The 14,588-nt window shown below is 44.3% G+C and overlaps 2 protein-coding genes across 3 annotated transcripts; one reads left to right on the top strand and one right to left on the bottom strand.

Moving 5' to 3' along the window:
- Nucleotides 1-376: 376 nt before the first annotated feature.
- On the top strand, nucleotides 377-7,275 carry LOC143003235 (gasdermin-E-like). The gene is made up of 11 exons (XM_076153783.1): nucleotides 377-1,042; nucleotides 1,146-1,388; nucleotides 1,502-1,694; nucleotides 1,950-2,124; nucleotides 2,442-2,562; nucleotides 2,651-2,755; nucleotides 3,189-3,316; nucleotides 3,400-3,532; nucleotides 3,642-3,715; nucleotides 3,796-4,072; nucleotides 6,504-7,275. Exons 2-10 carry the CDS (start codon nucleotides 1,184-1,186, stop codon nucleotides 4,024-4,026), a joined length of 1,365 nt encoding a protein of 454 aa, XP_076009898.1. The 5' UTR covers nucleotides 377-1,042; nucleotides 1,146-1,183; the 3' UTR covers nucleotides 4,027-4,072; nucleotides 6,504-7,275.
- On the bottom strand, nucleotides 4,222-14,070 carry LOC143003234 (protein PALS2-like). Of its 2 annotated transcripts, none has more exons than XM_076153781.1 (14): nucleotides 13,700-14,070; nucleotides 11,738-11,823; nucleotides 11,229-11,355; nucleotides 10,453-10,571; nucleotides 9,330-9,479; nucleotides 8,564-8,713; nucleotides 8,093-8,320; nucleotides 6,904-7,035; nucleotides 6,676-6,775; nucleotides 6,453-6,524; nucleotides 6,139-6,300; nucleotides 5,848-6,050; nucleotides 5,409-5,537; nucleotides 4,222-5,322 (listed from the first exon to the last, which is right to left on the bottom strand). In XM_076153781.1, exons 3-14 carry the CDS (start codon nucleotides 11,257-11,259, stop codon nucleotides 5,146-5,148), a joined length of 1,653 nt encoding a protein of 550 aa, XP_076009896.1. In that variant the 5' UTR covers nucleotides 11,260-11,355; nucleotides 11,738-11,823; nucleotides 13,700-14,070; the 3' UTR covers nucleotides 4,222-5,145. The 2 variants fall into 2 exon arrangements, with proteins under 2 accessions (XP_076009896.1, XP_076009897.1); XM_076153782.1 differs by lacking the exon at nucleotides 13,700-14,070 and adding an exon at nucleotides 11,933-12,006.
- Between the last annotated feature and the right edge of the window lie 518 nt (nucleotides 14,071-14,588).

The raw sequence follows: 14,588 nt of genomic DNA, 5'->3' as shown, positions 1-14,588 counted from the left end.
TACATAAAAGCAATTGCTTTGTGTTTCGGATGTATCCTCAATGTTGTTTAATTATTCACTGTGTAGTAGTTGTTGTTTTTTCTATTCCAGTGGGGACCTGACTGCACACCTACATTATGGGGACGAGTGGCTAGGCAAGGACCTGATGTTAGGTCCCCCTGTAAGGCTATGGTTTTAAAGATGGGGCTCTTCTATTATGACCGGCGCTGCCATAATTTATAGAAATGCTTTGTTTATCTTTTGCAGAGTTGTGAAAAAGGATTATTGTGACGTTTGTGCACGTACTGGACTGTAACACAATTCAATGTATTTACCTCAGACTGATCCTTCATTACGCACAGCCTCAGCAAAATGGGAAATTCAAGCTTTTGTTCCCTTTATTGTATTTAAGTCAAGCACTTTATTTAAACATGCACAATTTTCAAATGTTATTTATTTTATACTGTACCCTGTACTCCCTCACCACAGCGAGGGAAGAGAGGGTTAAGAGGGCTGGGTTAGCGGCCTGTGTGAAAAGGCGTCTTGTTAAACCAAATATGATAAAGGTTTTAGGAGGATTTTAAACGTTGATTGAAATTTCAAAGTGAAAGTATAAAGCTTTATGAAAGAGACTTTGGTTAAAATCGAAAAATGTCTTAAAACTAGTCTGAATATTCTTGAAAAGTACGGAAATTATTACTGAAATATTGAAAATACTGTCGAGGCCGTTTGACGTCATTATGCCGAACTTCTTAGATTCCCGCTTTAACTGTGCGGAAGTAGGTGAGAGCTAGACAGTGTTCAAATAATACACAAGGGGAGAAACTAAAACTGGACGGTCACTTTTTCACGCGGGTAAACACAAGATTTTATGGTAAAACATTATAAACCGGCGAATTCCTCCCTGAGAGGGTGGAGCTACGCGCAGGGCGGAGACGCGGTGGCCGCCGGCGTGAGCTCTGCTGCCGGGAAGCTTTTGTCTGCGCCGACCCTGAATCAGCTGACAAAGACGGTGGTGCTGTGTGGAACATCGGCACACAAAGGACGCATTACATTTATACCAGTAATCAAGATCTACTCGTATTACGTTACAAACAATAGAGCTTCCGAGTTCGATCACAACATTGTCTCTGCAGCTGACGCGTGTTTTGCTCGTTTCTCTGCAGGTGATCGGGTTGTTTTCGCTTTGATTTGTAGCTACAAGATGTTCGCCACAGCGACCAGAAACTTTGTGGATGAAGTGGATCGTGGTGGACTTCTGATCCCTGTGTCCAGCCTCAACGATAGCATCCATGTTCTGTCAGTGGTGGTCAAACGCAAACGTGTCTGGTTCTGGCAGAAACCAAAGTATGTGCCCACAGATTTTACCCTGAATGATATTTTGACAGGCGACACACCTATAACACCAGGTATGCTCTTCATCCTGCTGTCACTCAGCGTAACCTGTATACTCAATGTCAATATAACAGTGCTGTGCTTTGTTTTGAGACCTTATCACACTTAAAATTCTCTCCTTCTGCAGTTGTCAACGAAGCCGATTTCATCAAATATAATGGGACATTTGGTGACCACATTCAGGGGGCCGTGGATGCAAATTTTGCCCATGCCAGTTTGAACATGGAGGGTAAAGACGCCTCCAAACTCCAGACGACCTTTGGTAGTTTGAAGAAAGAAGAGGTGGATGTGCAAAAACTCCTTAAAGACTCAGAAAACGGGTTAGTTCAACAGTTCTGACTGGTATAATATGTGTTTTCAATATGTAAACACCATCCGATTCTATCAGTTGAAAATCACGAGGTCTGATCTTTCTACAAACATAAAGTTGCCCACAATACAGGAGATGGTTGAACATTAACATACAAGATGCTATACGATGCAAAACATAGGCTGTTGCAACGTTCCCAGTCTGTTTACAATGAATGATAACACTGTTAAATTGTTACCTTGTCCTCTTGTGTTCTGCGTCTCAGGGTGCTGGACATGTCCCACTGTCTGATCCAGCAGACGAAGGAGAAGCACAGGCAGGTGTTTGGGATTGTGAAGGAGCGGATAGTGACCACCGCGCCGTGTTCAGTCATAGAGGAGGTGCAGCAGTGTGGACAGCTAGAAGGCCTGCTGAGTCTCTGTGGGCTCAAGACCTCCAAGGTAAAGCACCTTTCACATACAAGAGCAGGATTCACAGAATATGGTGGAAAGATGGATTCACTGCTATAGGCACAAATCGTACAGCTTTGATTTTACATACACCACCGCTATATTGCACTAATTAAATGGTGAATAAAAAAAATCCGTACACAAGCTGTTCAGCTGTGGTAAAGTATCTCAAGGTAGATAGTTTAAGTTTTTAGCCTGTGTGTGTGTGTGTGTGTGTGTGTGTGTGTGTGTGTGTGTGTGTGTTTGTTTGTTTGTTTGTGTGTGTCAGTGTTTCGTCAACACTGACCGCTGTTTTGTCGCTGTTTCAGTTCTCTTTGAAGGAGAATGGAAGTCTGAGCAAAGACAGCAATGTTACCATGGAGATTCCCCCTCACACAACCATCGCTTATGGACTCATAGAACTGGAGGTCAAACGTAATGGACACTATGGTGAGGAAATATTTATTAAAGCCAGAGATGAAATTTTTAATTTTACACATGTAAAGAATGTAAACATGACTTGCTGCGTTCTCCACAGAGCTGTGTCTGATGTCAGACACGTATGGGAGCTTTGAAGTAGATGGAGCCCTAATGAGCGTATCAGGAGCTCAGCCTGTCGGTGAAGATGCCCACCTTAAACAAGGTAATCATAGCTTTCTGAGGCTCAAACAGACGTACGTCATACATCTATAGGTGGCTGTTACTGCTGATGTGTGTTGTTTGTAAGTCACAAAGGGCGTCTGTCAATCTAGGCCACCCAGTTTTGTCATATAACTGTAGGTAAACATGCACTTTGACTCATATATAAGCTGCCTTTAAAGACTTGTTATCGTCCCTCCTTAATGTGCAGGGCCTGGAATGACAAATGTCAAAGTTTAAATGAGCTGCAACCAAAATTGAAATAATGATCATTTAATTACATCATCATTCTCATGATTTTCAGAAATGTTCCTTTTTATTTAGCCTCACTAGAATGATTTTTGAGTGTTAAACTAACATGTGGCTCGCTTTGTCTTACTCAAGTTAACCATTTTATTCTGATGCATAAAAATCATGTTTTGTTGTATTGATAACAGAGCTGGAGCAACTGCACCATCATTTCCAGCTGCTCTCCTCTCTTCCTGTCGCCACGCGCTCGTCTCTGCTGCAGCACCTCATCGCCGCCATGCAGGACATGGATGCCATCAGCACGCTTCAGGATGTGGTGAGTGCGGCTGTGGCTTCAGATTACAAACTTCTCCTCTTGACAGCTCAATTTGAAAAGCCGTGCCTCTTTCTGTGTCTCAGCTGGACCACATGTGCCTGGGTGACGGCATCAAAACAGAGTCTCATATAAACAGCGTCCAGGCCATATTAGAGCTCTTGGATGTGGAGTCGTCGTTTCTCCGAGCTCTCCACATGGTTACCAGTGCCTTGGACGGTAAGAGCTTGTCAAGCAGTTAAAGGGGCGCGAAAGAAAAAATTTGAGAACCACTGCTCTAATTCATTCTGCTTCCCGTCCTTAAGTTCCGTTTGTTTTTGTCTTTCAGAAATGAGGAATGATTGCCTTTCTGTGCTGACGACGTGCTGCAGTCCCACAGTGTTGCAATCCCTGGAGATACTGGTAATGGTTGCTGTTATTAGTCTTAAATCTTTTGCCTACATGTGTGAGCATTATTAACTGTTGCGCCTGTTGTGTTCCAGGTGCTGCAGTGTGTGTTGGGGAGTGCAGAGTTGCCTCTGTGCAGTGCAGACTTGGCTCCACTGACAGATGAGGTCTATGAAAAGGCTGAATATCTGTTTCCATACCTTAATGTGACCCTGAAGAGAGACGGGGACACAGTGAAGACGGAAATAATCCACCAGCCCAGTAACCTTCCTCTTGTCCTGTGTATCGCTGTCAAAGGCCTCGCCTCATTGGCCCGTGATGGTTGACTTGGCCGCCGCAGCTGAAAGAAAGAAGCTATCCCGCTGCAATATGGTGAGTTTAGAGTTTTCATTGATTGTTTGCTGCAGCAGAATGCCTGACATGCATTTTCCCTGTGGGGTCACCAAGTTGAAGTACTGTGCACTGGGGTCTTTAATGTTCCATCATCAATCTGCAAAACGAGATATTCCAGCTGATGCAGGTCAGTAGAAAACACCAGGTATTTATTTGACATCTGAAAATACAACTTTTTTTTTGAAATATTGTAAAATATAACTTTAAGTAAATATGACCCATTTAAAACAGTTAAGGTTTAGTAATATCACATCAAAAGGGATGGTTCACTGAGCTGCAGTACCCTGTAAGGATTCCTGTGGAAAGTATCTTAACCAAACCAGAGCACCAAAAAGGAGCTGGTCAACCAGTCAGACACACCGATGCAAACGTCTTGACAAAATTCAACAAAGTTAACGCAATGTTTTGTGCTTGTATGATGGAAATAATAAGTAAATAACACTTCAGTATTACCTCTTCTTCCTGTACAACATCCAAGAATGACCGTGACTGATCCCTCAGTGTAAAGTTAACGGGCAAAGTAAAGAGGCCAGGACGCAAACGTTACCATTGAGAAGAAAAACATGTTTTGAAAAAAACACACACACACACACACACTGATGACGACACATCTGTAGTGACAAAACGAGATGAAACACTGGAGGCATTTGCGCTGTAAACTGTAACATTGAGGTATCGTCCTTATCACTCGTGAAGCCATTATCAAATTCCCAGAATAAATACACTTAATCTCTTCTGTACTGGTGTTAAGTTAGACCAGCAGGGCAATAGATTATTTTATGTCTTGACACAATGTTCTTTTAAAAACATTTGCCGATAAATAAGTACACTTCCTGTGTGTGGTGAGTTGCATAGTGTGCTCGAGGGACATGTGGCAATTCAGAGGAAGGTGTCCGATGCAGCTTGGTGCAGGATTCAAATCCACACAGGGCCAACACGTTATCCTTTTGTGCAGTACAGTGTTCGAGTCCCGCAGCCCTTCAGGTGTACCCCCCTGTTCTCCAGGACCTAGCAGCTTGGACAGTCGTGTGTGTCCCGTGGAGAGCAGATCATCAGAAAACCCAGCTGACCGGAACCCACTGGGGTTCTGTGGATAACCGCTCCACCGTCTCCTGCAGCTTGTCAAAGGCCATGTCCAGATTGTCGTTGACGATGGTTAGGTCAAAGTAATGGCTGTATGCGCGGCGTATCCTGGCACTCTCGTCCACAGTCTTTTTAAGGTCGTTTTCCTGTCACGGAGAGAGTTCTGTCCATTAGCAGAGTGGAATTGATAAACCTTTTACAAACATTTCAAGAGTAATTTCTCTAAACGTACCGTGAGCAGTTTGGTAGTAAGTCCAGCATCTACCACAGCTTTGTGCATAGCTCTTAGTGTGTCCAGTTCAGGAGCAGCGATAAACACCACAAATGGCATGAACTCAGCAGTCTTCAAGACTTTCAGGGCCTGAGCAGAAAACACATCATTGTGAATACATTAACTAACCAGGGCTTTAAGGATGTAAAGCTCCTTTGCCTTGAAGACGTTTCGCTCTTCAGTATGTTTACATGCACACTTAATACTCACGAGTATTTGTCCTTAATGTGATTAAAGACATAAATGATTAAGTCTAAACATGCACAGAATCAATCAAGGACTCTGCTCTCCACTTATACAAATGTATGTATAGTTGTATAACCTCTGTATGTTACTCAAAGTTGCCTTTAACTACTGAATGACCTGAATGAGTGTCAGAGAAGCTTTATTGAGGTCTGACCTGAGGGTTGACGTCCAGGATGCAGGTGCGCCCTGCATCCACCACTTCATGAATGGAGTCGATCTTTGTGCCGTAAAGGTTGCCGTCGTACTCGCCGTGCTCCAGGTAACGGCTGTTCTTGATGTCCTTCTCCATCTCCTCTCGCGTGACGAAGCAGTAGGATTGGCCGTTTCTCTCCTCTTCCCTCGGGTGCCTTGAGGTGACTGATGAGGAGTGAGAGACGTTAAGTAGGGGCAAAGTGCCACCTCACAGGAAACTAATGAGAGGCCAGGTTTGGCTTCGCACACTCACAGGGTACAGTGGTTCCATACAGCAGAGGGTTAATGACGATAAGTCGGTTCTTCAGGCTCCGCCTACCAACTCCCTGTGCGCCAATCAGAATCAGCGTTTTCCTCTGGAATGGCGGCATCTTGGCGACCTCCTCGTAGATCTGCAGCTCATACCGGTCAAACTCTATTGGAAACAATACACAGAGTGCATGAGTCACATACTTCCCTCTGTGCAGTCACACTTCCTCTCATGCAGCTGTCACACTGCAAAATGCCAACAAAGTCTTTCCGATGTAGGAATGTTCTGAAGGGAGCTGGACAGTTAAAGTTACACACCTGCATTCTTTGCAGTGAGGTACATCATCCTTTTCTTCTTTCTCTTTACAGTTCGAGTTCCACAGAGCATCCCTGAGACAAACACAACACGTCACTTCACCACATGGAGGTGCTGAAGGCCAAGGTTTCCTACACATCATGCCTCACTTAACTGAACTGAACTGAAAGGATGGAGCTCGATGAACAAGAATCAAAGAGTCAAGAGAAAAGGATTTGTAGAGACCTGAGGAAGTGTCCCAGTCTCTTCTCACAAATGCTTTCCTCTTCTCCTCCAAGAACTGACTGGGGATAAGACCCGCGGCTCCACCGACAACTTTGCGTGCCTGCAAACAGCGAAATAACAAGAACATGAGGTTAGCTGTATCTTATAAAGCAAAGCCATCTGACCTTTTCCCCTCACTTAGCCGTCTGGTCATGTACAGTAGCTTTTACTAAGACAACATGCACCCACCTGCCACCAGTTGGGGTCCTCTTTGTTGACCACATGGAGAACCTCTCCCTTGGAGAAGGCCAGGCCTGCCTCTTTACACGGGATCAGGTTGTCTGTGGCCGGGTTATATTTGAAGTGCGGCTTCAGATAAACCTGCAATTTAAGGTGGAAAATTAATTTCTGATCATTTGACAGTTTTAGTTCATACAGGCCTGAGCAATGATGTAATCCCTATCAAACATACTCTCACATTTAACCTGACGATGGTGATGAAACAATCAGTGGTAATCAATCATTTTTAATTTTGTTTTATGCTGGTTTGTAGACGTGTGTGTGTGTGTGTGTAATCACTGTGTTTCTTTGTCTTCCTAAATAAACGCTGCACATTCTTAATGAGCATCTCTCCTCATCTTATTGAAGTTTGAACTGTAATCACAAAACAGCTGTGCTTTCTTTCACAACACTTACATTGACAGTTTTGCATTATGTTGGATGAAGCCAAAATATGCATCAAAGGCCGTCTTTGTTTCAGCACTGCGGTTTGTTTTTGAACCCACTTATTGTCGGCTCTGTGTCATTACTTGTCAAGTCATCGGTTCACTTTTGCAGCCTGCATTCAAAGATAAGAGTTTTGCAGCGGATGGAGCCCATATTCGTTCCATATACTGTAAAGGCCAAAGTCACCATCTAGAACTCAAAACCTGAACTAAAACCCTGCAAACAGATACCTAAACAGAAGAATGAGATCACCCGATCCCTCCCTGGCACAAAGGTCAGTGTCTGACATAACCCTTGTCACTGCTCCGTGGTATCAGCTGCTGTGTGTGTCCATTACAGTAAGGAGTGGGGGTGTGGGGAAGGCAGTGAATACAGTGTTGTATGTCCCAGATAGTGTGTGGGGTGTTATTAATAGAGCCTCCCTGGGCTCAGTTTCAGCAGCATGGCATTCTGTGAACAGCCAGGTCAGGGTGCCGTCATCCACTCGCTCACAGGTACGACATGACCCCTGACCTGCTTTTACACATGGGGTACATCGACGCATGCTGTTTGTTTGTGCAACATTACACGCTTAATAGATCGACCAAGACAAGCTGGATGATTCAAACTAATTTTTTAACAATACAGGGTCTGTCTGGTTCCCTATGAAAATGTTTCCCACGGGTGGAAATCTAGATAAACACAAGACAATCCCATCCTCACTCTGCCTCACCTCTGGGGGGGTCGGTGCGTCTTTGTAGCTTGGCACGACCTTGAGTGTGATGCTTCCGTTGCACTCCTTCAGCAGCTCCTGCAGTTCATGGGGGTTGCTCCCAACCTCACGACCGTTCACCTCTCGGATTATGTCCCCGGTGTGCAACATGCCCTGCCTGTCAATCGAGCCTCCGTGCAGGATCCGGGCGATCACCAGCTCCCCCTGCTCCACACGGAACGTCACGCCCTGAAAGCGAGGAAGAGCCATGTAGTATCGTACATCCACACTTCATAAATCACAGGAGGGGGGCCCATTTCATGGGTTGTCTGGTTGCTGTGAAAGAATGCATTCATTCCGAGTTACTACGTGAAACAGAGTCATCCTGTTCGGACAGATGGTCAGTAAGACGGGACATGTGCAAAGCAGTTAAAGCCGACTGGGGTCACTTCATGTTCCCTCTGCCGGGATGTGGATGGATTCAGAGCTTACCAGTGGTTCTCCGACTCTCTTTTGGATGCCAATCACCCTGACAGCATCAGCTGGCACCACTGAATTCATCACCGGGGTATCGCAGTTCACCGCAGCGAGCGGCATCTCGTAGCTCTTTGACGCCACTTTGTCATGAGCCTCAATCAAAGACTGAGTCAGAGAGAAGACAAAGGAAATGAAAAGGGAAGAAACACAACGTGAGCTGGAGTTAAAAAAGAAACATAATCTCAACATTCAATGCCATGGAGTTCACACAACTACAATCCATAGGCCTATTACCAAGACATAGTGAAGACAACTGCCCTTAAAATGACAAACCTATTGTAAATTGCATGTTTACATGGACAAAACACTAAGCAGGCAAAGGAGATCAAACAGTTGTGCTCTTACCGCTGCAGCCAGCATATAGATTGAGCATTTGGTCTCACACTGTGACATGCATCAGCAATTCTGAGCATTTACTGAAACAGTAGGTGACACACTCTTCTCCCCCTCACTTTACCCACAGAGCTCAGCCTGCCATTGGCCCGAGGAAATACACCCCCACCCTCCCTGCCACAGCTCGTACGTGGTGGAGAGGAGAAGACGAAGAAGAAGAAGAAGAAGAAGAAGAAGAAGAGCAGTGTGGGTGACAGAGAGCAAAGCACCCTGACGTGCACTTCAAAGGGATTCAGCATATGGTCAGAGTGAGAGTGCTGACGTCTTTTCCCACATGGTAAAACAAACACCCGTCAGAGTGTTGAAGGGGAATCGGGCCTTGACAGACCTGAAAGTGAGGCTCCTGGAGGATCTCCATCAGCTCTGAAGCCGCAGCATCTTCTGTCAGGCTGTGGAGGGAATCCACGATGTCTGTCACCAGCTCAACGTTATTATGATGCACTGCTTGCAACGGCACTTCCTCCAGACGCTCATGGGCCTACACACACACACACACACACGTACAAACTATCAAATACTTGATACAAATACCCAGGATGTGCTCAAAGCTTTAGAATGTATATTTGCGTCTGTAGGAAAGTGTGATGAGCTTGTGAAGATTTGAACTTTATGCAGCAATTTTCCCAGCAGTCATCTTGACAAAAGACACCTTGACTGCCAGGTGGAACATTTTCCTTTAGTCACGAAAATGTGAAAAATCTACAGTGTGTGAGAAATATTTCACACTTCTTTTACCAGCTACACTAAACAAGCAAAGAGAATCGTTCCGCCCACACATCTGGTGGACAAAACAGCAAAAGGCTTTATAAAGTCTCATATCTACTAGACTGCATGTATGTATTGAAAAAGTTTACATCGTGCTTATATGTCAAATAACAGGAGACATTGTAGAAAAGTCCCATCCTTGTGACTTTAAGATGAACCTGCATGTATCTTAACTTCTTCTTAACTTCTCCCTCTGAGAGACACAGTGAGGGAGTTAATGGATTATCTTATGTGAACCGTTTGTACGTCACGCCTTCTCACCTATATTAACTGTGAAACTGTGATTGAACTGCAGTCAGAGGAGAAGTTTGTCTTTCCCACTGGTCTTCAAGCTTTAGCACATACGCAAATTATGGGGACAGCGTGATTGCGTAATAGGTTTCGTGCAGCTACACGTCTCGCAATCCGTGACGTGCAAAATTGCCTTGCATGCCACCAAGCAGACACACGCCTGGAGATTGACTGTTGCAACCAATGGCAAGATGTACACACACATGTTTATCACATTTCCTCCTATTACAATTAATTTTACAAGGATTTCCTGGCACACACGCAGCCGTGTGTCTGTGTGTGTGTGTGTGTGTGTGTGTGTGTGTGTGTGTGTGTGTGTGTGTGTGTGTGTGTGTGTGTGTGTGTGTGTGGGCATGCGACAAACTGATGCAGGTGTAAAACAGTGTGTGTGCTACCTTGGCGAGGGAGCGGACAATGGGACTCTCCATGACGCCTCTGAGGAAGATGAGATCGATGTCTTTGGCGCCCGAGCCAGATGGCAGGTCCTTCATGTTGTCCAGTACCTGCTGCATGGCTGCAGAAACAGAAACACACACCAAAGAGCAGCCAGTCACCGCGCCGTTTGCTTCATGTGAGCCTAAAATGATGCTTTGGCAATGCAGGCAAGAATGTGCATGACTAAACACAACTCAATGTCGGCAGGAATAATTAAAATTGGGAGCCAATGAAAACACTGGTGACAGAGTAATGTGACTATAATGGGATCTTACAAGGCAAGAACAACAAGTGACCAGTCAATCAATGGAGCAATTCAGAGTACACAGCCCTCATTTCCATCGCAGCAGCAACAAGCGCCCACAGACACACAGGAATTGTGTTACTGACAGATTTCCCTTGTAGTGACTGAACGCACACAGCCAGACACTGAAAACCAATTACAAGGTTTTTGCTACAGTAAAAGACATGAACTTGACCTAATCAGCCACTAACATTGTGTCTACTTGATACTGTGCACACGCCAATAAATAATCACACGAGTATTCTTAACTGAAACTGAGTGTAGGTGACAGTTTTTCACAGCATTCAGTCGTAAGCCACCCACAAATCTATTCCTGGCTACAGGAGCAATCAAATGGTAATGACTGATTTGCATACAAATGTCAAACGTTGTACATAACAGTGATACAGACTCTCTGCCAAGCCTAAGAGGACTTTGTGTCAAAAAGCTTACCTGATCCCGACTTTGCATCGGCCACAGTCATGTTTATTTTATTCCTTGGCTCAGGACGGTGAATCTCTCTAAACTCGTTCAAAAGCGGCCCGACTGCTCACTTGCAGAACCCAGAGCAACAAGAGAGCTGGAGAAAGTAAAATTCATATGTCAATCAACATATGGCAGGATGGCCATAGGAACTATGTAGTGAAAGAAAGCGGCGAGAAAGAAAAATGAAATGAAGACATTCATGTTCTTGGTGCAATAGTAGAACATTGACACAGAGGGCCATTGAAGGACAAAGGGCGAGTTACAGGCTGTGTCATCTGCACACACCGAGGCCTCTGAGGACTGTGCAAACACGCTCTCCAAACAGACCCCAGGAAAAACTTCCCCACCGGTCTCTGAGCAGGGAGGTGGATCAACATAAGTGCGAGTCACAAACGGCCCCATTTAACAGAGTGTAAAAGTGTAGACTACAAACATCACAAACGCAACAGAAATAGGAAGAGAGAGCGCAAACTCACCAACAAACTTGTTTTCAAATCATCAGTGCAGTACTCCAACACGGAGCCCCACTCCTTCTATGAAACACTCATCTGGTACCTCTGGACTAAACAGGAAAGTAGAAGGGGAAAAAAATCGCATTAGTCTCTCCCGCTTGTTCATTCTGTCCCCAACGATAACTCTCATAGATTAGATTATAATAGAAGCAACTCAACTCTGTAATTATCCAGCTGTAACCCCAGTCGCTTCCATAGCCCCGGCTGCTTTATTCATTTGGTAGCATTGTCACGTATTCTTTCTGATTGGCTGAGTCGATCACATGGTTCATTAGGCATTAAGGCTCCCTAACACCGGCAGGCCAGTTAAAGCTCAGAATGTGTGCGGCTGCAGAGTATTAACTGTATAATGTTTACTTAAAAGATTAGATGTTAAACTCGGAACTAAATCAAGACATTTAATCCCAAGAGACCAATTTAAGTGACTTGCATTTTCTTTTCATTGGATGAATGACACCTGCCCTTTGCAGCGACCCAGAATAGTTTGTTTATTTGTAATATGGCAGCGACAGCACTCGTTGTGTTTTCTTGTTGTGTTTTCAAATCCTAGCTTATTTTGGAGTGCAAATATATTTCAGACCAGCAAAACTCACAGTCACCTGTGAGCCAAAGTTACAGATTTATGATTCATTTCCTGAAGTCAGTTTGGTGTCTTTGCAGTTACTTTCATTTTGGCTGATCAGTGTCCCAGGACTGTGTGGGCGTGTAAAGACCATGTTTGACTGACATCTTACTTTGATTTCTATCTTTCTATCTTGATTTCTGACTTATCTTTAGTTTACATGGTCAAATGATTAAGAATAGGTAAACGTTTAAGTAAGAATATAGGAACATGGATGTATGCTTATAATGATGATTGACTTTACCCTCACAGTATGATCTTGTACCTAGGCTGAGTTTACGCAAATTAGTCAACCTCAATCTATCATTGGTACTAATCTTGAGCCATTATTTGTCATTTATTAATTGAAAAAAACAAAGATGTGCTGCTTTTGCTCTACGATGGAGTGAATATCATAATGCGGTTCAGAATATTAAGATAGTTTAAGACATTACTTTGAAATCTTGGAACTTGTAATAGACAACGTTTTGATGATTAGACCTTACAGCCCTACAAAAGACTACACGTGTCTGATCCATAGTGAAGATGAAGACGCCCAGAGGCTCCGGTCCGGTTCAGGCTGTGCAGCATGTCCAGGTCCTCTCAGCTCAGAGGACACAGCCACACTTCCTGATCATACTCGCATTGTTTCTTAAGGTGGTGTTTACTCATGGATTGCTTTCAAACTACTTTTAAAGGCCCTGACCCTTAGCCAAGCCTCTGAGCGGCCACAATGCTTCATAGGGGCGCAGAGAACAGCAGCGAGTGTGAAATCTGCTGTCAAGCCCCACGAGTGGGCACGTGTAAACAGAAAACACGTTAGCTAGTGAGCTAATGATGGTTACTACAAAAACATAACATGAACGCGGATCATATGACGTCTGGCAGAAGTCAGCCAAACGCCGGATTGATTGATTGATTGATTGTTACTCACGTATAATCTAATGCGGATCATGTGCTGATTATTGTTACATACTGATAATTAGCCCACCAGTGCGAGCTAGCAGCTATGTTAGCAGGCTAGTAGCAAACACTATCACGCGCTGGTAGATGTTAGGTTACGTCGAACACGCCGTGAAATCTGATGTTTCATATTTTCATAACATACATGTGGACGTGTAGTATTTAGAAACATTTTAGCAAAGGAATTGTTTGTTTTATACAAATGAGCTGGTAACTCCTAGCTGCTAACTAGCCGCTTGCGGCGGTAGCATGTGGCAGGAGCTCGTAAAGCTAGCATGTAGCAGAGAGCGGCGGACCCCCAGCAGAGAGAGAGAGAGAGACGAGTCCACTGTGAACGAGAAAATGAATGGAATGTTATTTACCGAATGTTCTCAGTGTGATCAGTCTTCACGCCTCCATGCTCCTCTTATGTTAGTGTATCCAGATGTGCGGCTCACTGACGCGGTGTAGTCTCATTTCCAGCTGTTCCTCTTCCCTCCGCTCCCCGTCCAGACCCGCTCTCGCCCCGGTGCTGCCTCACTCTGGAGCCCGCACCTTCCTCCCCTGAATGCTGTATATTCTAATGTAAATGACTGACACCAGATTGTGATGTGAATCTAGATCTGGATCTGGATCTAAATCTCGATCATCTGTTTTCACTGCTGATCATCTGCGCGACCTTCCTCATCCTCACAATCACCAAACACGAGAGCGACACTGTGTTGTTGCTGCCTTTGTTGACGTTAAACACACGAAGCACTTCTGTGGACATGTTATCGATCGTTTAATCATGAAATCCCATGAAAAATGTTGACTCATAAATTATTATGAGTGAGTTAAAATCCCTTGATAAAACGGAAGCAAACAATTAAGAAATCGTCATCGCATTGTAGAACAGCCACAGGATGACGAGACACCCACCCCATTATAATATACAGTAAATAATTCATCATATTTTCATCAGTGGCACATGCTTTATACTAAATATCACACCTGATTGTAAATATCAACCCTACGAGGTCACAGATCCTGACTGTTAATCAAGTCATAAAAATGTATTTTGATTATTGTTTTGCACAACATTACAGGGTTATACAGGGAGAAACGCGCTGTTTATTCAGTGAAATGTGGCTGATTTTGTGCTCAAATAAATGCTGCTGTGCATTATTACAGCAAAACTACAATGACTTCAGACTCCAGATGAGTTTGGCCCCTCAGCAGCTACACCAAGTATCCCAGCACATCATGAAACTGAAGCTCCTTCAAAGAGAA

The sequence above is a fragment of the Genypterus blacodes genome, unplaced genomic scaffold (genome assembly GCF_046128005.1).
Source record: "Genypterus blacodes isolate CSIRO-AG114 ecotype Tasmania unplaced genomic scaffold, CSIRO-AGI_Gbla_v1 ptg000059l_1, whole genome shotgun sequence".
Taxonomy (NCBI): domain Eukaryota; kingdom Metazoa; phylum Chordata; class Actinopteri; order Ophidiiformes; family Ophidiidae; genus Genypterus; species Genypterus blacodes.
The sequence above is the reverse complement of the archived record's forward strand: the minus strand, read 5'-3'. Positions and strand labels throughout refer to the sequence as shown.

What these genes read in the sequence shown, in the direction of transcription:
- LOC143003235 (XM_076153783.1), top strand. Translation starts at nt 1,184, where the DNA reads ATGTTCGCCACAGCGACCAGAAACTTTGTGGATGAAGTGGATCGTGGT. An exon ending in CGACACACCTATAACACCAG is followed by an intron (nt 1,389 to 1,501) that starts GTATGCTCTTCA and finishes CTCCTTCTGCAG; the next exon opens with TTGTCAACGAAGCCGATTTC. An exon ending in CAAACGTAATGGACACTATG is followed by an intron (nt 2,563 to 2,650) that starts GTGAGGAAATAT and finishes CGTTCTCCACAG; the next exon opens with AGCTGTGTCTGATGTCAGAC.
- LOC143003234 (XM_076153781.1), bottom strand. Translation starts at nt 11,259, where the DNA reads ATGACTGTGGCCGATGCAAAGTCGGGATCAG. An exon ending in ACGCACCGACCCCCCCAGAG is followed by an intron (nt 7,036 to 8,092) that starts GTGAGGCAGAGT and finishes CTTAAATTGCAG; the next exon opens with GTTTATCTGAAGCCGCACTT. An exon ending in AGACTGGGACACTTCCTCAG is followed by an intron (nt 6,525 to 6,675) that starts GTCTCTACAAAT and finishes TGTTTGTCTCAG; the next exon opens with GGATGCTCTGTGGAACTCGA.